Source organism: Oncorhynchus kisutch, linkage group LG9, assembly GCF_002021735.2.
Source record: "Oncorhynchus kisutch isolate 150728-3 linkage group LG9, Okis_V2, whole genome shotgun sequence".
Taxonomy (NCBI): domain Eukaryota; kingdom Metazoa; phylum Chordata; class Actinopteri; order Salmoniformes; family Salmonidae; genus Oncorhynchus; species Oncorhynchus kisutch.
The window spans coordinates 29,965,041-29,989,898 of NC_034182.2; the positions used below are offsets into that span (position 1 = coordinate 29,965,041).

General features: G+C 40.8%; 1 protein-coding gene across 31 annotated transcripts in view; it reads left to right on the forward strand.

The window, feature by feature from the left end:
- LOC109897033 (receptor-type tyrosine-protein phosphatase delta) overlaps positions 1-23,184 on the forward strand; it is a 593,471-nt gene extending 570,287 nt beyond the window's left edge. For 27 of the 31 annotated variants that reach the window (XM_031832376.1, XM_031832366.1, XM_031832377.1 and 24 more), the window contains 7 exons: positions 12,372-12,657; positions 13,931-14,109; positions 14,222-14,348; positions 14,607-14,732; positions 15,718-15,872; positions 16,429-16,564; positions 17,839-22,997. In XM_031832376.1, coding sequence (XP_031688236.1) covers positions 12,372-12,657; positions 13,931-14,109; positions 14,222-14,348; positions 14,607-14,732; positions 15,718-15,872; positions 16,429-16,564; positions 17,839-17,907 — 1,078 coding nt within the window. In that variant the 3' untranslated portion in view covers positions 17,908-22,997. Of the gene's footprint in view, positions 1-12,371; positions 12,658-13,930; positions 14,110-14,221; positions 14,349-14,606; positions 14,733-15,717; positions 15,873-16,428; positions 16,565-17,838 lie in introns of all 31 variants that reach the window. The other 4 variants (XM_031832363.1, XM_031832396.1, XM_031832394.1 and 1 more) reach the window with 1 other exon arrangement.
- The last annotated feature ends 1,674 nt before the right edge of the window (positions 23,185-24,858 follow it).

Consider the following 24,858-nt stretch of genomic DNA (forward strand, 5'->3'; position numbering starts at 1 on the left):
ACATTTGGGCAGTCTTGATACAACATTTTGAACAGAAATTCAATGGTTCATTGGATCAGTCTAAAACTTTAGACATATCTAAATTACACCTGGGCTGGAATAATACATTATGGCCTTTCCCTTGCATTTCAAAGACGATAGTACAAAAAACAATACAAAGGAACTGTTGAACGTTTTTTTTAGAACGTTTTTTTATTTATTTGTATTATCTTTTACCAGATCTATTGTGTTATTTTCTCCTACTTTCCTATCAAATTTCCACAGACTGCAACGTGTTTCCTTTCAAATGGTACCAAGAATATGCATATCCTTGCTTCACGGCCTGAGCTACAGGCAGTTCGATTTGGGTATGTCATTTTAGGCGAAAATTTGAAAAAGGGGGCAGATTCTTAAAGGAAAGGTTCACCCATTTTGAACGTTATGTTGTTTTTGTGCATCACTGACTGATGTTCTATCAATTCCCTGGGTCATTTCATGTTTTCATGTGTATCTAAGTTATTGGCATTCAAGCAGGCAGAAATCTGGCCGGTATGACGTAGCACCGTGATAAAGTTGCTCTCACTACACGTCTATCATACAAAACGTCTATCATACATGTCAGATTTCAGTACTGGCCTATGTCATAACATTGTAGGATGTCTTCTCTCGGATGAGCCATTGATCTTATGTTTGTGATATTCCTACCTCGAGAAATGTGTAATTTAATGGAGGGGTGCATTGCATGGTGCCGTTGCCAGAGATATTATAGAAAGGGGATAGGAATCCAATGAATGAAGGAACATATTACGCCCGACCCAGCAAACTGTCGCATTCACTTACTGTCATACTGCAATACACGGTTGCTAAGCTAATCGTCACGCAATCCTTTCTTCGAAGTCAGTGTATATAGCAAGAAAGGTGCCTATTTTCCTCATAAGTATGTAATGTCACGATTCCAAAGACATACGAAACTACAAATAGCTAATTAATTATCTCACATCTTGGAAAATATTTGTAAAATGTACTTCGTGTTGACGAAATTCGTGCTAATGTTGGGTTTTGAGCTAGTGCCCAATAGACTCCCATTCACTCATTGAAGGAGAGCGCTCCTTGTTCCAGAATCGCCCAGAAAGCACCGCACGGCCAATTGACGTAGCATGGGCAGTGTTTCTCATCTCCTCAAAAGTATATCTGCCGTTGCGAATGTTAGACTCCACTCTGTGTGAGGCACATCGATCTGCAGGTTGAACATGGTGAGATTGTAGATTCCTTAGTGCAGTTTTTTTTTGTGATTTTACAGCTAACTAGCTACTTACATGCTGATATTGTCTTTGTTAATATTGTGTGTAGCTACGTTTGCTAGCTAGCTAGCCAGCAGCCAGCCCATAGAGAGAGGATTGCGGATTTTGTAGTCGACTTGAGTTGCAACAGATTTCCACAACGATTTTCCATATTACTACCAACCTTATTATAATGCCAAAATGAAACATTTGTTCACAAAATAAATTGTTCTCACATATTAGTGTTAGCTGCAAAACCTGGACCCATACAAATCAGCTGGGCTTGACAATCTGGACCCTCTATTTCTGAAACTATCTGCCACCATTGTCGCAACCCCTATTACCAGCCTGTTCAACCTCTCTTTCATATCGTCTGAGATCCCCAAGGATTGGAAAGCTGCCGCAGTCATCCCCCTCTTCAAAGGGGGAGACACCCTGGACCCAAACTGTTACAGACCTATATCCATCCTGCCCTGCCTATCTAAGGTCTTCGAAAGCCAAGTCAACAAACAGGTCACTGACCATCTCGAATCCCACCGCACCTTCTCCGCTGTGCAATCTGGTTTCCGAGCCGGTCATGGGTGCACCTCAGCCACACTCAAAGTACTCAACGATATCATAACCGCCATCGATAAAAGACAGTACTGTGCAGCCGTCTTCATCGACCTTGCCAAGGCTTTCGACTCTGTCAATCACCATATTCATATCGGCAGACTCAGGAGCCTCGGTTTTTCGGATGACTGCCTTGCCTGGTTCACCAATTACTTTGCAGACAGAGTTCAGTGCGTCAAATCGGAGGGCATGCTGTCTGGTCCTCTGGCAGTCTCTATGGGGGTGCCACAGGGTTCAATTCTCGGGCCGACTCTTTGCTCTGTGTATATCAATGATGTTGCTCTTGCTGCGGGCGATTCCCTGATCCACCTCTACGCAGACGACACCATTCTATATACTTTCGGCCCGTCTTTGGACACTGTGCTATCTAACCTCCAAACAAGCTTCAATGCCATACAACACTCCTTCCGTGGCCTCCAACTGCTCTTAAACGCTAGTAAAACCAAATGCATGCTTTGCAACCGGTCGCTGCCTGCACCCGCATGCCCGACTAGCATCACCACCCTGGATGGTTCCGACCTAGAATATGTGGTCTAATAAGTACCTAGGTGTCTGGCTAGACTGCAAACTCTCCTTCCAGACTCATATCAAACATCTCCAATTGAAAATCAAATCAAGAGTCGGCTTTCTATTCCGCAACAAAGCCTCCTTCACTCACGCCGCCAAGCTTACCCTAGTAAAACTGACTATCCTACCGATCCTCGACTTCGGCGATGTCATCTACAAAATGGCTTCCAACACTCTACTCAGCAAACTGGATGCAGTCTATCACAGTGCCATCCGTTTTGTCACTAAAGCACCTTATACCACCCACCACTGCGACTTGTATGCTCTAGTCGGCTGGCCCTCGCTACATATTCGTCGCCAGACCCACTGGCTCCAGGTCATCTACAAGTCCATGCTAGGTAAAGCTCCGCCTTATCTCAGCTCACTGGTCACGATGGCAACACCCATCCGTAGCATGCGCTCCAGCAGGTGTATCTCACTGATCATCCCTAAAGCCAACACCTCATTTGGCCGCCTTTCGTTCCAGTACTCTGCTGCCTGTGACTGGAACGAATTGCAAAAATCGCTGAAGTTGGAGACTTTTATCTCCCTCACCAACTTCAAACATCAGCTATCTGAGCAGCTAACCGATCGCTGCAGCTGTACATAGTCTATTGGTAAATAGCCCACCCTTTTTCACCTACCTCATCCCCATACTGTTTTTATTTATTTATTTTTCTGCTCTTTTGCACACCAATATCTCTACCTGTACATGACCATCTGATCATTCATCACTCCAGTGTTAATCTGCAAAATTGTAATTATTTGCCTACCTCCTCATGCCTTTTGCACACATTGTATATAGACTCCCCCTTTGGTTTCTACTGTGTTATTGACTTGTTAATTGTTTACTCCATGTGTAACTCTTTGTTGTCTGCTCACACTGCTATGCTTTATCTTGGCCAGGTCGCAGTTGCAAATGAGAACTTGTTCTCAACTAGCCTACCTGGTTAAATAAAGGTGAAAAATAAAAATATATAAAAAAATAAAAAAATACCTCCGTTAGTTTGATGTGTTATGCCTAGGAATCCACCGGAAATAGCGGTCATGACAACGCAGACAAAAACTCCAAATTATATCCATAATATTGACAGAAACATGGCAAACGTTTTTTATAATCAATCCTCAAGGTGTTTTTAAAACATCTATTCGGTAATATATCAACCGGGACAGTTGGCTTTCCAGTAGGACTGGGAGGAAAAATGGCTACCTCTCTGTTTAGCACAAAAATCACACTGAGACCCAACAACTGACCACTTACGCAATGTGGACGTTTACGCTCATTCTTCAAAATAAAGGTCTGAAACTACGTCTTAAGGCTGTAGACACCTTAGGGAAGCCACAGAAAAAGGAATCTGGTTTATATCCCTGTCAATGGGCAATAGGGATGCATAGAAAGACAGGGGTTTCAAAATAAGAGTCACTTCCTGATTGGATTTTTCTCAGGATTTTGCCTGCAATATCAGTTCTGTTATACTCACAGACAATATTTTTACAGTTTTGTAAACTTTAGAGTGTTTTCTATCCTATGCTGTCAATTATATGCATATTCTAGCATCTGGTCCTGAGAAATAGGCAGTTTACTTTGGAAACTTCAAGAGGTTTTAACACTGTACATGAAAGGAATGAGTGATTTTGGGTTGATTTTCATTAATTAAGAATGAGAATGAATGTTTCTCATGCATCAGACATACTCTTTGGAGGTTGTTTGATTCATACTGTAACGACCCTGGGTTTATAAGCACGGAAATCGACCCTGTCGCACGAGCATGCTTTTGCTTTTTCATTACACTGGTGTCAGAAGTGGGATTGGACCTTGCATCCACGTCAGTGCGTGTGCTTGGCCGGTGAGGGCGTTCCTGTAAGACGTAGAGTCGGAAGCTATCGCGAGGACGCGCTCTTTGAAAGGAGGGAGTAGTGTAACGACCCTGGGTTTATAAGCACGGAAATCGACCCAGCCGCATGAGCATGCTTTTGCGGCACAGTCGATAACGTGCCGGACCTTGGGCTAGAAGGTTGAGGGTTCGAGACCTGCTCCCTGCTGTTTCATTACAATACTCTATATATGAATGTCTACCACGTCTAGTCCAACAGGTCGATCTCCAAGGCATTCCTAGTCGATCGCCAAACATTTCTGTAAAAAAAAGAAAAAAAGAAAGCCTTCCGTTCATATTTGTATTTATTCGACTCACTCTGTTGATGGTAGGTGCACTTGATTCAGCTGCCGGTTAGGCGAAGTGTTCCGGGAGGCCCGGCGAGCAAATCAAGTGCACTATAGGCCTGACGCTGGCCAATCGGATGGCTTAGGTTACCGTGTCTGCAGTAACGTAGCATGCGTAAAGGAAAGTTAAAGAAAAGTTGATACTGTGAGATTTAAAAACATGACTAGGGTGACCAAAAATGTCTTACTCAGCACTGTCAACAGTTTTCATTCAACACTTTTATATGCCAGAAAATGCACCTTCTTCCTACGTCTACTGGTGCTACAACCAGCACTGCTGCTGTAATGAATGATTAGGAAACTGTATCGATAGGCTTGCACTGTTCTTAATAGCGGCTTGGATCTTTTTTAATATCAAGGAATATTTAACTTTCACTGTTCATAGGAGGAACAACATGCATTTGTGCATGAGGCAGGAATAATGCGGCGCTACTCGAGTTTCACTATCGACTTGAACATGGTGTCCCTTTTCGGTCAGTTTCAGTAGAGGATGGAGAGAGTGGAGGGCTGTTGAGAGGGCATACCCTCAGATTGCTGCTCTCTCCCTCCGCTGAGACTGACCATCAGATGCAGGCACCATCAGCCCAGTAAAAGAAAATGAAAGCAAATTATTTTAATGTATTCTCACTCTGCTGTGCCTCGCAAGTAATACAAAAACTGATCTATTACCGGTGTGATCATATAGTCTACCTCAAATTTTTTTAAGGATTATTTTTTTAAATGGTGCGAACAGAGGGTAATTCAAGCAAACACAATATGCGGTGATAGTGTATTGGGCATATAACCTTCTAAACAAACCTAATTGCTTAAGTACTGTTTTTAATAGGTTAATGTTGCAGAGGCATAGCTTCTGTTTTTTTAAGTCAAGTAAAAAAGAAAATCTGAATGGTAGATCTCGGGCTGGTATTTTGACTCAAAGTGATCTTGACTCAGAAAAGGGTTGGTGACCACTGGTCTAGTCTATGAGCACCGACAGTAGTTAAAAGTTCATATTAGAGTGGTGTCTCAAATGAAGAGGAGGAAGGAGTAAACATTAGTCTGACGGAAAGAAGTCTAGTCTTCTGCAAGGCCGTTGGAAGTCTGTGTCTGTCTGTCTGACCTTGCTGCCTCATCACACAGTGAAATGGAGTATTCTCCTTGAGGCACTTTGAGCGGCGAGACTGCGGTCGAGTCTCAGACATCACGTGATGGGTTAAAAATGTGTCATTGGCTGCATCTGAAATGGCGCTTGAAATGCACTGCTTTTGACCAGGGCCCGTAGGGGATATGATGCCATTTTGAACACAGCCAGTGTCTGCTTTTGAGGTTGTGGAGAACAATGTAAGCTTACTGCAAAAGGGTGAATAGACACACATTTTCCTTTATACATAGAATCCTGTGTTGCTATGACTGTGCCTCTGATGCATCTGCTTTGCCATTCAGACAGTCTCTTGTATTTAGTGCTGATACGCTAAAAGTCATGCTAAGTAGAAGGGCAGCATTTTGATACACACTGTAAATGTGAAGATAATTGCGTAGTCTTTCTGTGGTCGCCTTAATACGCCTTTATAAGCTAGAGAGTTTTCATGACCGAACTAGATTTGGTGACAATACAACATTTAATTGCTTTTACTGTTGTCCAGGCTACATCTACTCTGGGTCCAGTTACAGCTGTTTTTAACAGTGTACAATCCCCCCGTTCCCCACACTCTGAAAAAAAAACTGAAACCACTTTAGCCTGCCGCTGATGTATGCGGACGGCCAAAGCAGCTGGCCGCGCCTGTCGGAGCAGCCAGAGACAGGTCGTTAGTGCTGGGGGGAACGTGGAAAACAGGCCCAGAATCAGGGCCAGCCAGCCCCTATAACTGCCAAACGTAAAGAACCTCTCAATCTCTTGCTCTCTCTCTCTCTCTACCCCCCCCCTCCTCTTCTTCCTCCACCTTCCCATTTTCTGGCTCGACGCTGTCACTCTGTCACTTGCTTGCTCACAGGTCATCACTCTCCGGGGTTTGGGACTGGACTGTAAAAGCGGTGAAGGATTGGAAACAGCTGGGGCAGTGGTAGAAAATGTCTCACGCTTGCCGTGTTTTCTCCCCCTGCCGTGCTGCTCCTTAATCCCTGGATGTGATTCATATCCTCAAATATTCCTGAGAACATTTCACACACAATATTACACACACACACACACACACACACACAAACCAATCTCTTCTCAAGAAGCTCAGCAACAACCGTGAGCCTCTGCTAACTACAGATGAAGTCGGAAGTTTACATACACTTTGGTTGGAGTCATTAGAACTCGTTTTTCAACCAATCCACACATTTCTTGTTAACAAACTATAGTTTTTCCAAGTCTGTTATGACATCTACTTTGTGCATGACACGAGTAATTTTTCCAACAATTGTTTACAGACAGATTATTTCACTTATAATTCACTGTGTCACAATTCCAGTGGGTCAGAATTTTACATACACTAAGTTGACTGTGCCTTTAAACAGCTTGTAAAATTCCAGAAAATGATGTCATGGCTTTAGAAGCTTCTGATCATTCGAGACATCATTTGAGTCAATTGGAGGTGTACCTGTAGATGTATTTCAAGGCCTACCTTAAAACTCAGTGCCTCTTTACTTGACATCATGGGAAAATCAAAAGAAATCAGCCAAGACCTCAGAAAAAAAGATTGTAGACCTCCACAAGTCTGGTTCATGCATGGGAGCAATTTCCAAATGCCTGAAGGTAACACGTTCATCTGTTCAAACAATAGTACGCAAGTATAAACACCATGGGACCACGCAGCCGTCATACCGCTCAGGAAGGAGACGCGTTCTGTCTCCTAGAGATGAATGTACTTTGGTGTTAAAAGTGCAAATCAATCCCAGAACAACAGCAAAGGACCTTGTGAAGATGCTGGAGGAAGCAGGTACAAAAGTATCTATATCCACAGTAAAACGAGTCCAATATCGACATAACCTGAAAGGCCGCTCAGCAAGGAAGAAGCCACTGCTCCAAACCTGCCATAAAAAAGCCAGACTACGGTTTGCAACTGCACATGGGGACAAAGATCGAACTTTTTGGAGAAATGTCCTCTGGTCTGTTGAAACAAAAATAGAACTGTTTGGCCATAATGACCATCGTTATGTTTGGAGGAAAAGGGGGGAGGCTTGCAAGCCGAAGAACACCATACCAACCGTGAAGCACCGGGGTGGCAGCATCATGTTGTGGGAGTGCTTTGCTGCAGAAGGGTCTTATGCACTTCACAAAATAGATAGATCATGAGAAAGGAAATGTACGTGGATATATTGAAGCAACATCTCAAGACTTCAGTCAGGAAGTTAAAAATGGGTCTTCCAAATGGACAATGACCCCAATTATACTTCCAAAGTTGTGGCAAATGGCTTAAGGACAACAAAGTCAAGGTATTGGAGTGGCCTTCATAAAGCCCTGACCTCACTCCTATAGAAAATGTTGTTGGCAGAACTGAAAAAACGTGTGCGAGTAAGGAGGCCTACAAACCTGACTCAGTTACACCAGCTCTGCCATGAGGATTGGGCCACAATTCACCCAACTTATTGTGGGAAGCTTGTGGAAGGCTATCCGAAATGTTTGACCCAAGTTAAACAATTTAAAGGCAATGCTACCAAATACTAATTGAGTGTATGTAAACTTCTGACCCACTGGGAACGTGATGAAAGAAATAAAAGCTGAAATAAATAACTCTACTATTATTCTGACATTTCACATTCTTAAAATAAAGTGGTCATCCTAACTGACCTAAGACAGGGAATTTTTACTTGGATTAAATGTCAGGAATTGTGAATAACTGAGTTTAATTGCATTTGGCTAAAGTGTATCTAAACTTCTGACTTCAACTGTACCTTAAGAGTGGCAACAAAGCCTGTGTCGAAACACGTCACCAAATCAATCAGGGAACGTCTGCCATTTTAAACGCAAGCACATAATGTTTTGCTGCAACAAATGACTCCCGTATGTGTCTTAATTCTCTCTCCCATGCCGCCTCCGCTGCACCACGGCACATTAGCCAGACTTAGACCCCGGAGACTATCTTAACTCAGTCTTGAATCTTTTTGCCCTCCCTTTTTTCCCCTTTGTATAAATGAAAAACAAATGCTCTATCAGGGGAAGAAAGGCAGGGGAGCGTGGCTCGCACCTCGTAGCCATGTCGACTTAATGAGTTGAATAACCTATTTACTGTCGAGCAGCCAGCCAAGGACTGTCTTGTCAATGCTCGGCTGGGGGACACAAGTGTTTGTCAGGCGGACTGGAGTTCATACTCCTCAACGATGACATTGTGAAGAAAATCGAATAAATACTGTCAAAAAATAACCTCACTATGAAAGTTTTTTTTAAATGTTTGTGTTCAAAGCGTATTTTGGTAAAAAAAAAGAAAATTAGCATAATATGAAAATTAGACATATCCTCAGCTGTCTGTCCTTGTCGTTAAGTTTATGCTGCTATCTATTCTGTATAGAAGTGAAACATTAGCGACACATTTTCCCTCTTTTCCTTTGAAATATTTTCTGGCTCTAATGTGACCATGTGCCGATGGGATTCTTAATGAAGAGGCCTGCTTTTCAGTGCCTTCTTGAGAGCCATTAGGTGCTTTTAACACATTGCGCTGAGCTAATGGCAGTAATTGAAGTCAGCTGCTCTACTCTCTTACAAATACACCCGGCAAATTTACCCGCATCTCAAAGTGACACAGGGAAAAAAGTGAAGCACATTTGTTTGTGCCATGTTTGCGATGTGTGTGTTTTGCGTGTGCCATGTTTGTGTGTGTGTGTGCCATGTTTGTGTGTGTGTGAGAGCCATGTTTGTGTATTTCTGCCATGTTTGTGATTTGTGTGTGTGTGCCATGATTGTGTTTGTGATGTTTGTGTGTGTGTGTGTGTGGACGTGTTTAACTTTTCTTGTGGGGACCAGAAGTCCCCACATGAATAGTAAACAAATAAACATTTGACCAACTGAGGACTGTTTGTTGGTCCCAACAAGGTCAAGTGCTATTTCTAGGGGGTTTAGGGTTAAGGTTAGGATTAGTGTTAGGGTTAGGAGCTAGGGTAAGTTTTAGGAGCTAGGGTTAGAGTTAAGGTTAGTTTTATGGGTTAAGGTTAGGTTTAGGGTAAGAGTATGGGTTCGAGTTAGGGTTAGGGGTTAGGGAAAATAGGATTTGTATGGGACTGACTTGTGTGTCCCCACAAGGTTAGCTGTACAAGACTTTGTTTGTGTTTGTGCTTTTTGACACTTCAGATAGAGGTTAAATTGAAATGTAAAATGTAATTAAATAGTGATTAGCTCAGATCAGGTTGGAGAGGACTGTAGGTGGGGGTGCTCTGTGATTGCAGTGTCAGTAGAAAGCCACAATGCAGACTGCAGACCAGCACGGATTCACAAAACATACGAAAAATTACTATTCTTCAATAAAGTTTTTGGAAATGTTCTTACGTTTTTTTCCTATGTTTCTTACTAAGAAATTTGACTCTCAAATATAATGTTGTTGGATTTCTTCTTGGAAATGTTCTTAATTCCAAGATACAGTGCCTCCCGAAAAATATTTACACCCCTTGACTTTTTACACATTTTGTTGTGTTACAAAGTGTAATTAAAATGTATTTAATTGTCATTTGTTGTTAACGATCTACACAAAATACTCTGTCAAACTGGAAGAAAATTTGTAAAAAATCTATGAAAAATAAATCACTAATAATATTATCTTGAGTAGATAAGTATTCAACCACCTGAGTCAATACAAGTATCACGTTTGGCAGCAATTCGTCTTTCTGGGTAAGTCCCTAAGAGATTTGTTCACCTGGATTGTACAACATTTGCACATTATTCTTTGAAAAAATATCTTCAAGCTCTGTCAAGTTGGTTGTTGATCATTGTCATTTTCAATCTTGCCATAGAATATCAAGCCTATTTAAGTTAAAACGGTAGCTAGGCCACCCAGGAACATTCAATGTCATTTTGTATATTTGGCCTTGTGTTTTAGGTTATTGTCCTGCTGAAATGTGAATTTGTCTCCCAGTGTCTGTTGGAAAGCAGACTGAACCAGGGTTTCCTCTAGGATTTTGCCTTTTGCTTAGCTCTATTCCGTTTATTTTTATCTTAAAAAGCTCCCTAGTCCTTGCCAATGACGAGCACATGATACAGCCACATCCATGCTTGAAAATAATAACAGTGGTTCTCAGTGAAGCGTTGTGTAACTACAATGTTGTTGATCCATCCTCCGTTTTCTCCTATCACAGCCATTAAACTCTGTCACTGTTTTAAAGTCACCATTGGCCTCATGGTGAAATCCTTGGGCGGTTGAGGTAGGAAGGACGTCTGTATCTTTGTGACTGGCTGTATTGATACAGCATCCAATTTGTAACTTCACCATGATCAACTGGATGTTCAAAGTAGGCTTATTAATTGTATTTTTTTATCCACCAATAGGTTCCCTTCTTTGCAAGGCATTGGAAAATCTGCCTGGTGTTTGAATCTGATTTTGAAGTTCACTGCTCGACTTGGGGACCTTACAGATAATTGTATGCGTCCATGCAACTTATTATGTGACTTGTTAAGTCAATTTTTGGTCCTGAACTTATTTAGGTTTGCCATAAGTATACTTATTGACTCAAGACATTTCGGCTTTTAATTTTTAATTCATTTGTAAACATTTCTAAAAACATTATTCCACTCTGACATTATGGGATATTATGTGTATGCCAGTGACACAACAACATGTGGAAAAAGTTAAGGTGTGTGTGAATACTCTAGCTAAACCCTAAACTAATGAAAACAATTGAACATGTTTCATTCACTCACAAACTTCCTCTGAAAGTTTCAGTAGTGATTGTTTTAAACCAAAAAACATATTTTCAAACTGTCATCTCAGTAAGACATGTGCGAGCATGATTGTCATTGCTTCGCAATATATATATATCTAGATCGGTTGACTAGCGACAATCGTCTAGAAGTTCGTAAGAAGATATTTGAGAAGTTCGTAAGAAAAATGTGAAATCTTAAGATATTGTTGAGGAATTGCACTTATGAACTTCTTTTTTTAAATTAAGCTTCTTAAGTTTTTGTTTAAGTGTTTTGTGAATCTGGGCATGTCCAGACAACTGCAGCCAAAGCCATTCTCCAACTCCCACTGGTTCCGCAACACCACATCAGATTTGATTACTCTCAAAGTCAAAATGGTCAGCACTGCAGCAGCCAAGGGGTTGGCAGCGTGGCCAAGGTGTTAGAGTAGCCAGGGAACTTCTCAGCTCCCCACAGCTGACACAGGGCACCTCTCTCAGCATTGAACTGTCACTCATTATCAACCAATGGAGAGTAGTCATTCTCATCATGGGCTTACACAGCACAACAAAGCTATATTGGTTAGGGTTAGGGGGTATAATAAACAAGAACGTTACAGTAACATCTGGGGGCAGATTTCAGGAATGACCGTCAACATGACTTGTATCAAGTTGCAACTGCCGAAGAAATTGTGACGCTATTGGCTCATTATCTCAATAGAGTTCTTACCTCAAATGTTATTCAAGTGTCTCGTCAGTCAAGCTGGACAAGCCACTAAAACAGTTAGGTCAAGTCATCTATTGTCAATGCGGCTGAAATCAAGCCAATAGCAAGTCAACCTTGTCAGTTCTGACCATTTCCCTCCCTCTTCGTGTGTATTTGGGGACACAGTGCTGAGGTGTGCAGCACAGAATATTGTCTCTTAAGTGTCGCTTTGTTTTGTCTTTAGTGCCGGGGTGGGCCGCACGGGCTGTTTCATCGTGATCGACGCTATGCTGGAGCGCATCAAGCACGAGAAGACAGTGGACATCTACGGCCACGTGACGCTGATGCGCGCCCAGCGGAACTACATGGTGCAGACGGAGGACCAGTACGTGTTCATCCACGACGCGCTCCAGGAAGCCGTTACATGCGGCACCACTGAAGTGCCCGCCCGAAACCTCTACGCCTACATCCAGAAGCTGACTGGGATTGAGGGCGGAGAGAACGTCACGGGCATGGAGCTGGAGTTCAAGGTGAGTTGGTCTGCGTTGTATTATTGCCATCGATCTTTTCATTTTTTAAAAAATTATAATTGGAAAAATCCACACAAAAATGCCTTTTATTTTCAAGGAGAATTATTTTAGTACAGTGCATCTAGTTGTAAAAGTAGCTTGTACAGGAGGCTTACATGAGTAAGCATGCAATTATAAAAAATATATTGCAAAAGGAATAGATAAACTGATAAAGGGTGCAATGCTACAGACAAACAGCCAACTTAAAGATATTGGACAGCCTGGATGCTAACCCATGACCAATGTGCTCCAGCTCATATCCTGCTTTATAGTTCCAAAGTGGCCATGCCGACAAAAGAGGAACTAGCTATATAAAGAAAATAAGAAGAAAAACATTCTAGCAAGCACCAGTGACTTTTTATGTCCAATTTTGTCGCATCGCAAACTTTAATTTCTTGTATTTACTGAAAGTCAGAGGGTGGTTAGATATAGTTTCATGTGAAAACCCCAACCCCCTCGTTCCAACTAAGCCACCGGTCATAGTCAGCCAGTCTGCAGTGTGTTATATGTGCTGTATGTAATGCTTTTTGGCCTTGCTTGGTACGCACCCCTAAGAGATGATACAGGTTAGATTACCCATGGCCCTGTCCACATCGGGCTTGCTGCGGCACGAATTTTTTTTGGTTTAATCACAACATTGCAAATCTGAGGAGCAGCAATAATTCCCTTGATTCTCCTTTACATACTTAAAGGGCAATTCCACCACTTTTCAACCTCGTTTTCATTATCTCCAGCACAATACCAGTGTCTACATATGTGAAAACGGCAGATTTATACATTTTACAGAAAAAAACATCAAGTAAAAAAGATATACCCGATGACATCATCAAAAGTTTAAACATTTAAAAACTCATTGCCTGTTTAGAAAATCACAATTTTCTTTAACTTTTAATGCTACCCTTTGATGTCAAAGAGAAGCATTTTTGGGGCCTTTCTTCTTATATTTTTAACCACAGATAATAGAAACTCAGTGTTTTCACATATGTAGACACTGGTTTGGTGCTGGAGATGAATGAACATGAGGTTGAAAAGTGTAGCCTTTTCACGTTCAGAATGTTTGGCAGCCGAGAACCCATAATCCTACTAAGTCCTTCCCTCACTTTTGCCAGCATTATATTACACAAGCCCCCTGTTTTTAATGTCACCCTCAAGCCAGACACTAGGAAAATAAAGGAGAGAGCTGCATTAGCCAACAGTCACCTAAAGGCAGTGCTTCTTATCTTCCTCTCTGCAGCGTTTAGCCAACACTAAAGCCCATACCTCGCGATTCATCAGTGCCAATCTCCCCTGCAACAAGTTCAAGAACCGCCTTGTGAACATAATGCCATACGAGTCCACGCGAGTGTGTCTTCAGCCAATCCGAGGGGTGGAAGGCTCCGACTACATCAATGCCAGTTTCATAGATGGATACAGGTGAGGAGAGCTTCTTTCAACATGTTGACCAATGTGGTTGAATTATTGAGACTCCTAGTAGTCCACTTCTACCTTGTATTTTGTGATACTGAATATTTTTATATTGTTTCAGGCAACAGAAAGCCTATATTGCCACGCAAGGGCCGCTAGCGGAGACGACAGAGGACTTCTGGAGGATGCTCTGGGAGCATAACTCCACCATCGTAGTCATGCTAACGAAGCTCAGAGAAATGGGCAGGGTATGTAATGCTAAACTATGTTGTTTCTGTGCACTCTGTTGGCCATGCTAACCAAATGTTGCTAATACCTTAACATGATAACATAACTGACAATACATATAGAAATGAACTATGCGAACATGCAAAATAAATTGAATTCAGACCAACAATGGGCCATCGTAAACAGCATGTACAGCCATACTCTGCTGGAATTTCATTGTACCGTATGAGGTAATCTCACTCATGGGGTTTGTTTCTGTTGTTTTTCCCCCGCTGCAGGAAAAATGCCACCAGTATTGGCCAGCAGAGAGGTCGGCCAGATACCAGTACTTTGTGGTGGACCCCATGGCTGAGTACAACATGCCCCAGTACATCCTGAGAGAGTTCAAAGTGACTGACGCCAGGGTAAGTACTATACTGTTGTACACGGGTATTTTACTGTTCAAACGCTCACTGAGATTTGACAGTGCTATGAAGCGTTCCTGACTTTGTAGTTTTTGTAAAAATATATCAGATTCGTTGTTTATTGTGTGGAGTTTGGTCAAACGCATAAATCTGTCTACTTTGAAGTTTTTGTCTTTGAATAACTCTGTTTCATGATAAAAACTTGGCAGCACCCGCTACCATTTCTTTGAGCCATTTGATTTTAACGGTTCAGATTGAGCGTTGGACTGACAGTTGGCCGACTCCTACTGACCGGGGTTTTTAACTGTGCAGTAGTCCTCAAGCCAACATCTGGGACCCACATCTAATAAGTTGTTTATACCGAACTGGAGGTTTTTAAATGAATATATGCAGAAATGTATTTGAGGGAATTATGACATGTGTCAAAGGTGTAAAAACAAATACGGAGCATGGCAGCCTTGAGCCGCTGGGACTTAATTCCATCAAAGGCTTACACTGATAAATGGTGCAGGCTTCTCCTTTGTAGTGTGTGTTACACTGGAACCTCAATGGGATTGCTTCCCCTTATCAAAGGGATACAATATCACTTAAGTAATGCACACCCTCAAAGACAGCTTTTCAAGAGCCTGCCAAAGCTCAGGCACATCAAAGGACTTAGCGTCTTTACTATTCATATTTTAATACAGTCAGGTGAAAATTACAGATATCTTTAGTAACAAACACCTGTCTCTGGTGCTTATAACTTTGTGCCTCGCGGCTCCCTGATTCGTTAATGACCGATATTGATATCTTCAATGGAAAAGCACACAAAAGACAGCGTCATTACTGAGGCATATCGAGATTGTCCGTTTTCTTTTTTTTCCTCGACTATCTTCTTATGTGGCCTTTTGGTCAAGTACTATGCACAGGTTGTCTTGACTTCATCCTCTTGGCTTGACGTTCCATTCAAGTGAACACACTGTATTCTCTCTCCCTATTTGTCCAGGACGGACAGTCACGGACGGTAAGGCAGTTTCAGTTTACAGACTGGCCCGAGCAAGGAGTGCCAAAATCGGGAGAGGGTTTCATCGATTTCATTGGCCAAGTTCATAAAACAAAAGAACAGTTTGGCCAAGATGGGCCTATATCTGTCCATTGTAGGTAAGGAGCCACATTCAAAACAATATTTTATGGAGTTTTATATAATTTACAAACAGTTTATAATGATAAGCAAGTACAATAACAGACCACAACGTTTAATGGTATTTAAAAGATTTAGCTCAACTTGCAGTGGAAACAGTGGTGCTTAACTTTGATCTTACCAGGATAAAAGATCAGATTAATGATCTATCCAGACATTAAATTAGCTCCCAGACACAACACAGCAGTCCTGTGAGATTTCATGGCAAGTGGGGAACATTAATATATAAACAGTCTAGTGAACAAAGACAAATAATGCAGTTTGTTTATAAATAGTCTAGTCTAGATTGTGTTGTTTTGTCTAGACTGTTGTTTTGTCGAGACTGTGTTTTGTCTGGTCATGTGTTGTTTAGTCTGAGCATGTGTTGTTTAGTCTGAGCATGTGTTGTTTTGTCTGGTCATGTGGTGTTGTCTGGTCATGTGGTGTTGTCTGGTCATGTGGTGTTTTGTCTGGTCAGATTGGAGGTTCTCAGACTGTTTATTTTCTGACTGATTAACTTTTGATTGTTTCTTGCAGTGCTGGTGTGGGTAGGACCGGTGTCTTCATCACCCTCAGCATCGTATTAGAGCGAATGAGGTACGAGGGCGTGGTGGATATCTTCCAGACAGTGAAAATGCTCCGGACACAGAGACCGGCCATGGTGCAGACAGAGGTGAGATACCCTGTTTACCTGTACTTTCCACACCTCTCACCTTATACACTAACTATACCAAACACTAGGAACACCTTCCTAATCTTGAGTTGCACCCCTCCCCCCCTTTGCACTCAGAACAGCCTCAATTCTTTGGGGCATGGACTCTACAAGGTGTTGAAAGTGTTCCAAAGGGATGATGGCACATTTTGACATCAATGCTTCCCATTGTTGTATCAAGTTAGCTGGATGTCCTTTGGGTGGTGGACCATTCTATATAGACACGGAAAACTGTTGAGTGTGAAAATCCCAGCAGCATTGCAGTTCTTGACCCAAACCCCTGCTCCTGGCAGCTACTACCATACCCCGTTCAAAGGCACTTACATGTTTTGTCTTGCCCATTCGCCCACTGAATGGCACACATGCAGAATACATATCTCAAGGCTTAAAAATCCTTCTTTAACCTGTCACCCCCCCTTAATTTAAGCTGATTGAATTGGATTTAACAAGTAACATCAATAAGGGATCATAGCTTTCACCTGGTCAGCCTATGTCATGGAAGAAAACAGATGTCATTCATGTTTTGTACACGCAGTGTATACTATTAACTATTAGGCAGGTAACAACCCACAGCTATTTACAAGTAGTACGTCTCAAAAAGATTTACCATGTGCTGGGTTGAGCAAACAACCCACAGCACCACACACTTAGCATTTAAACGGAACACACAGGATTATCCTTGAATTGAAATGACTGCAGTTACCCAGCACAGTGAATTATCAACATAATCTGTGCACTTATCAGGTAGCTACTTCTCTGTTACATGGTGAAGTCAGCAGTCATATTGAATCAGCAGTCATATTTCCTCTGTGTTTTCAAAGAAAGACTGTGTATACAAATTGATGCTCATCAGATACAGAATTCCACTTGCCGTCTACAAAATATAATTTGAATGGATGACAGACAACTGTTTCCAAGATCTATAGAAAAGATACACAATAGCTTACAAGTGGCTCTCTGAAATTGCTTAAAAGCAGCAATCTTCTACTCTGTGGTGAATTAACTACATTTTTATTTATCTAATTTCTGAGCAGCAGCAAATTAAAATGTGAACGTGGCAGACGGAGAAAGAGAGAATGATTGAGTCCATGGAAACTAAAGATCATACATATGGAGAGAGACAGAAAAGAAAGACAGCGAGACAGAGAGATAAACAAATTAATAGGACCTGGTTGGAAAATGGTGACAAACATTTTGGACCAATGTCTAATTTTCCTTCTCTCCTTTCTCCTCAGGATCAATACCAGTTCTGTTATAGAGCTGGTTTGGAATACCTTGGAAGCTTTGACCACTATGCAACGTAAGAGTCCCTGTCCCGGAGGAAAAGCAGAAGGCCCTTGGACAACCCCAGCGAGCCTCTCTTCTGAGCCATAATTTCCTGCTTGAGAAAGTACTTCTTAACTCCTAACTAAAGACTCAATTTAGGCCGAGATTCAATCAGATCAAGTGTTAACCGGCGATAGCAGACACCCGCATAGCAAATGTTTTGGCAGTGTCTGAGGTGGAACTGCGTTGGAGCAGTCAAATCGGTGAGCAGCTACTCTTGCGATCCTTGTCATGAAGTCACACCCACCCCACTCGCATTAGAAGTTCAGAGCGAGAAAGTGTAGGCCATATGGAATTAATTACACTCAAATAGAAAAATCATTAAAGGAAATAATGAGTGTTTCTATCATCAAAATGGAGGTGTAGATTCCATCTCACATTCCAGTGTTCCAACTTGTAAACAAGGCTGCATTGGAATTCTGTTAATGCGACAACATGCAGGCCATGGCAATACGCACTTTAGGTGTAATGCCGGGAGCCACCTGTAGATTTGACAGCTCTAACGCAGTTCCACCTCCAACACCGTCAAAACAACCACTACGCGGATGTCGGCTAAAGCGGATCTGATTGAATAGAGCCCTAAGTGTTAGATGTGAGACACAAAAATTTCAAAAAAATCATAAAGATTATTCCTGGAGGACCAAGTGTTTCCCAAAACCCATGGAACTCATCCTGACACGGGAAACAGAGAGGGAATCCTGACTGTTGAAGCATCTTATGGAATTATTTTTTTTCTGTTGCTTCAAGGATTCGTCTTGGGTTAAAAAAAACTGAAAGAAACACAAACAAAATAATAACACAACGTACTATTACATCGACAAGTAATGCATCATATTACGAACCACAAGAGAGAGAAATGGAGGCACACAGAATGGCTTAAAACTTGATGCACATTGTAAAGAGACATTTCTGTTCCACAATCAAACGACACAGAGACATCTATCCTTTGAAAAAGAAGACACCAGTGCTTGGTCCACTATGAAAAAAATACCCAGTTTCCTGTCGCAACGTTCATCATTTAAAGAATTGGGGGGAAAAGGGGGAATGTTTAAAGATATATGAAACAAATAAAACCTATTGATTTTAGTTTTTTAGTACTTTACTATACAGTTGATATGTGCTTTATTTTAAACTGTGTGAAATTTGATTTCCTTTTTTTAACAAAACGTATCACTCGAACAAAGTGAATCAAACAAAGTATTTGCGTAATCGTTCACTTTTCTCTTCCGAGTTGTATTTTTTTAAGCTGTAGAGCTGTTCTAATGTATGCACCGTCATGCAGAGAAAGTCTTTGCTCTTTTACTTTTTCTTGCAAATTTTGGGGGTTTGTTTGTCTCAATATGTGCAGTCCTGTATTCACACTACCAAATGTTGACTTTGCTACAGTTTTTTTTTGTTTTGTCTTATTTGTCCAATATCGGATACACAATAACTTACTTACACACTCATACGATAAACTGGGGGCTTTGTGGAATCAACAGGGATGAGCAAAGTATGAAGTTGCTGCTACCGATTATCTTAGTTCTTCCATGTTAGAATGAAGGTAAAGATGAGCACCTGATGGATAAGATACGTGATATATACATATTTATGGTATATAGAAGATGACAGATATGAATGATATATTCATTATAATATGATCATGACCTATAACGTATGTCTACTGAAATAAAGTACATATATAAAACGAATGGATTGTATATGAAAGCGTCCATAATGAGATGTCTATACTTTGGGGGAAATTAAACGATTTTTCACTGGAATGCACATCAGTAGGACAAAACGTATTCAGTGCATATTTTCTTGTGCAATAAATAGGTGTATTATGAATAGGGTTCATGTGGATACTTTGTTAGTCATGACATTGTTGTGGTGAGGCATGTAGGTGGGGAAGGTGTCACTCGACGTATCACCAGTGCATTTAGATATGCTCAGAAAGTTCGTAGTTCCATAGCAGGGGGTCGCTTAGACTCAAAGTCAATGTTCCACACACTAGGACAAGGTACAAAGACGTCACTTTCTTCTTGAGGTGTTAAAACGCTCAACAGCGTAACATGTTTTCATTTTGCATTTAGAGTGCCTTATATTTCTGTCTGTTTTTTTATAACGTTCATTTAACACATTATTGTAATATTTGAGTAGTCCATGCATATAGTTCATATAACTGTATATTTCATTTCTATCTTAAGTATTCATTTGTTACATAATATGAAATTATATATGCAAATACGTACATGGCAAGGCTTTCTATTTTCAGTTTATGTGGCCTTCTTGTGGCTCAGTGAAAATAATTGTAAAAAAATAGCAGAGCATTCTATGGGAAGGGGACCGATGTTTACCCCCCCCCATTCGCATTGTCCTTTTGTTCTCATTTCAAGTTCTTAAATCTATAAAAAGATCCAGCACTTAATTGGGATAGATGTATATTCAAAGAGAGGCAACCAGTCAATGTGCATTTTAAACAAAGTAGGACTATTAAGAATGTTAGGAAAATTAAGGGAGTCAAAGCCAAATGCCTGTTGTCGACAAAGACATGCATCATGGGACAATTAGCGGAGTCCATGAGCTTTTACTGACCTTAACAGTGAAAAGCATTTTCTCTATTTCCAATGAGTCAAACGGACTCCAGCAAACGGACACAGTGTATAGTATATAGACACTCAGCCAAAGGATCCCTTCACTAGGCCTCAGGCTGGAAAGTATTAGACTGATACATATATTTGCAATTATAAACAGTTGCAGAAATATACAAACTGTTGGAACAGTTAGTTACAAATCTGACAGTACTTAATTGTGTTTGCTAGTGTCTGCTAGTGCGGAAGATGTACAGTACCAGTCGGAGTTTGGACACACCTACTCATTCAAGGTTTTTCTTTATTTGTATTATTTTCTACATTGTAGAATAATAGTGAAGACATCAACACTATGAAATAACACATATGGAATCATGTAGTATCCCAAAAATTGTGAAACAAATCAAAATATATTTTAGATTCTTCAAAGTAGCCACCCTTTGCCTTGATAACAGCTTTGCACACGCTTGACATTCTCTCAACCAGCTTCACCTGGAATGCATTTCCAAAAGTCTTGAAGAAGTTCCCACATATGCTGAGCACTTGTTGGCTGCTTTTCCTTCACTCTGCGGTCCAACTCATCCCAAACCATCTCAATTGGGTTGAGGTCGGGTGATTGTGGAGGTCAGGTCATCAGATGCAGGACTACATCACTCTCATTCTTGTTTAAATAGCCCTTACACTGCCTGGAGGTGTGTTGGGTCATTGTCCTGTTAAAAAACAAATTATAGTCCCACTAAGCTCAAACCAGATGAGATGGTGTATCGCTACAGAATGCTGTGGTAGCCATGCTGGTTAAGTGTGCCTTGAATTCTAAATAAATCACAGACAGTGTCACCAACAAAGCACCCCCACACCATCACACCATCACACCTCCTCCTCCCTGCTTCACGGTGTGAACCACACATGTGGACATCATCCGTTCACCTACTCTGTGTCTCACAAAGACACAGCTGTTGGAACTAAAAATATAAAATTTGGACTCATCAGACAAAAGGACAGATTTCCACCGGTCTAATGTTCATTGCTCATGATTCTTGGCGCAAGCAAGTCTCTTCTTCTAGTTGGTGTCCTTTAGTGGTGGTTTCTTTGCAGCAATTCAAACATGAAGGCCTGATTCACATAGGCTCCTCTGAATAGTTGATATTGAGATGTGTCTGTTTCTTGACCTCTGTGAAGCATTTAATTGGGCTGCAATTGCTGTGGCTGGTAACTCTAATGAATGTATCCTCTGCAGCAGAGGTAACTCTGGGTCTTCCTTTCTTGTGGCGGTAGAGATAGTTTCATCATAGTGCTTGATGGTTTTTGCCACTGCACTTGAAGAAACTTCAAAGTTCTTGAAATGTTTTCTCTTTGCTTATTTGAACTGTTCATGCCATAATATGGACTTGGTCTTTTACCATATAGGGCTATCTTCTGTATACCACCTCTACCTTGTCACAACACAACGGATTGGCCCAAACACATTAAGAAGGAAAGAAATTCCACAAATGAACTTTTAACAAGGCACACCTGTTAATTGAAATGCATTCCAGGTGACTACCTAATGAAGCTGGTTGAGAGAATGCCAAAGTGTGCAAAGCTGTCATAAAGGCAAAGAGTGGCTACTTTAAAGAGTTTATTTAACACTTTTTTTGTTACTAGATGAGTCCATATGTGTTATTTCATAGATTTGATGTCTTCAATTTTTTTCTAAAATGTAGAAAATAGTAAAAATCTAGAAAAACCCTGGAATGAGTTGGTGTATCCAAAATGTTAATTACGTTTTTTGGGTTGAGGACACAACATATCATTTTAACCCCACATTTATTTGACCCTAGCGCTCTTTGATGGCTTTGTGGATGTGCATTCCAGGTGCTTTCTTTCCCTTTTTATTTCAAGCAGCTAAATTGTTTAGTTATTTTTTTTAATTAGGTGCTTTTTTTCAACTCTTGTCATAACCGTATAAAAGTGCTATTATTATCGATGCCATATTTTATGTACTTAGTTCAGGAGTCTGTGCACATTAACTTATCCACAACTTTCATTTTGTTTTCCCATCTTGATTTTTTAAATTTCAATTATGCATGGTGAAACATTGCAGAATGGCTGCAGCCGGCCTAATAGGAAGAATTGCACTTTCTTTATCTTTGTACTATGCACTGCCCTATTGATTCTGAACCCAATAATATATTACTTGAACCCATCTGTAAGAATCTCCTTCAACGTTCACTTTGTGTGTATGTAAATAACACATAAAAAGGATCGACTTTGAAAAAGACAAAAAAAAAGTTTGTGGCAAAAAAAGCATCAGTGATTATTCCAGAAGACAACTCAGAAATTTGTCCCAACCATCTGTTATTAACTAACGTGGCTTTGCCATTCAAGCTTGGAGTGTCATTACAGAAATAAACGTTGTGTTCTCTTTGCTCTCTCTATCTATCTCTCGTCTGGATGCATAGACTGAAATTAATTCATGAAATTGTAAAAAAAAAAAAAAAAAGGCTTGTTAAAAAGAATCATACAATTACCTCTTATTAGTTGTAAGTGTAAACAGTTTTTTTTCTGAATGAAAGGAGTGCTTTTTATTTTCTTAATTAGGTTACATTGGTGGCGAAAGAAGTCTGTATGAAAATCAGTTCTTTGCTGACACAAGTTCCATTTGTTATAAATGAATTCTATTAAAAAAGTCAGTGTTATGCACCATGGTCTTGTTTTTTTCCTTCTATCGCACATTGACTTTGAAAGACTGATGAAAGACATTTTACCTGTCACTGTCAGTGTCACATATTATAGTTTTCCTCTCAAAAGAAAAAGGGGCCTCATCATGCCATCATTTTTATTGTGCAGTTAACACATTAGCTGAAACCTGGGTTTCAATTGTACATCTACCCATGACCACCATTGGAAATTGGAAGGAACAAGGGAGACAATTGAAATTGTAATCCAATACACACTGTACAAAGCTTGTGATGGCCAGGTTTCATAAGTTGCAATAGCATTTCATTTCAGCTGATGAATTGCCTGTTTGGTTAGAAATAGATATAGGGAAGTAGTTAGGCCATGGCTGGACAGTCCATTTCCACCATGCTATCCCAATCGATAGGGGTAGCGGTAGCTGGAGCAGATGTACTGAGTTGATTAACAAGGAGTGATCTTCCCTTTCCCCTCCCCTTTTTGTGTCACAAAGTGTAATGAATTTACACACCAGAACAATAGGCGGACACATGCACCTCTAACGAATCAGGAAAACAACCTCTCACTCAACGTATACACACTATCAATTCAACATCTATTCCACGTTGGTTCAAAGTAATTTAATTGAAATGACGTGGAAACAACGCTAAATCAACAAGTGTGTGCCCAGTGGGTGGTGAGTATGCTGTCTCCCTGAGGGACATACACACAACACCCACTGTGCCTCAGACTTCACTTGTTTTTTAATATAAAGTTGGCTGCTTTGATGTTTCAGATGCACCGTGTGGTAAATAGGCCTAACGTGTTACAATCTTACAGCAAAGAAACAGAATGGCACGGCACGAGAAGAAACTATTTCCAAATACTGAAGTTCTATTTGAGAATTCACTTCAGCTAATGATTCTCTACAGTGAGGGATTGATTTCTGTGATTTTTTTATGATCATCAAATTGCTTTACGTTGATTGGAGGGAAACTTACCTCAGCCACTATCCATGATTAGCACCCATCTGGGTGATATTGCGACACTGCATTAGTTGTGGTTACTCCCTACATTTAAGGTACAGTGGTTCCTCCTTTAAAAGTCGCGAGCATGCACTGCTGGACTTAGAGATACCCAGAGTCACGGCTTCATTGCTCCAGACCACCACAAGGGGGAGTTAGAGCACTCATTATGCATTGGGTCCCAAGGTTTTTATATGACCAATCATATCGAGTGATTCCAATGATGAATTTTGATGCCAGCCACCCTTGTGGTGTTCTTCAACAAAGATGGCTGACAAAACTTTACTGTGGAACCAGATGTAAGTTGTTGTAACATCATAACGAGTCAAGCAAAACATTTACAATTGAGAGGAATATGTTAGTTAATGTAGAGACAAACGTTTGTGCATATTTTTTTGTCATAAAGTAAATTTACAAAAATCGCTATTTTGCAAGTTATCTGACTAGCTAACATTAGCCAACTAGCTAGTGTTAGGAGAATTAATTTGTAATTTGTGTTGTTTAATGTTTTAGGGACACCTGAGAAAACCAGAAAACCAGGCTGTCGTCTTGTGAAACATTGGATGTAAAGAATCTAGCTAGCTAAAGCATTTATGCAAGATCTCAGAGCAAGTGACGTCACCGATTGAAACGCTATTAGTGCGCACCCCATTTTCTCGCTAGCCATTTCACACCG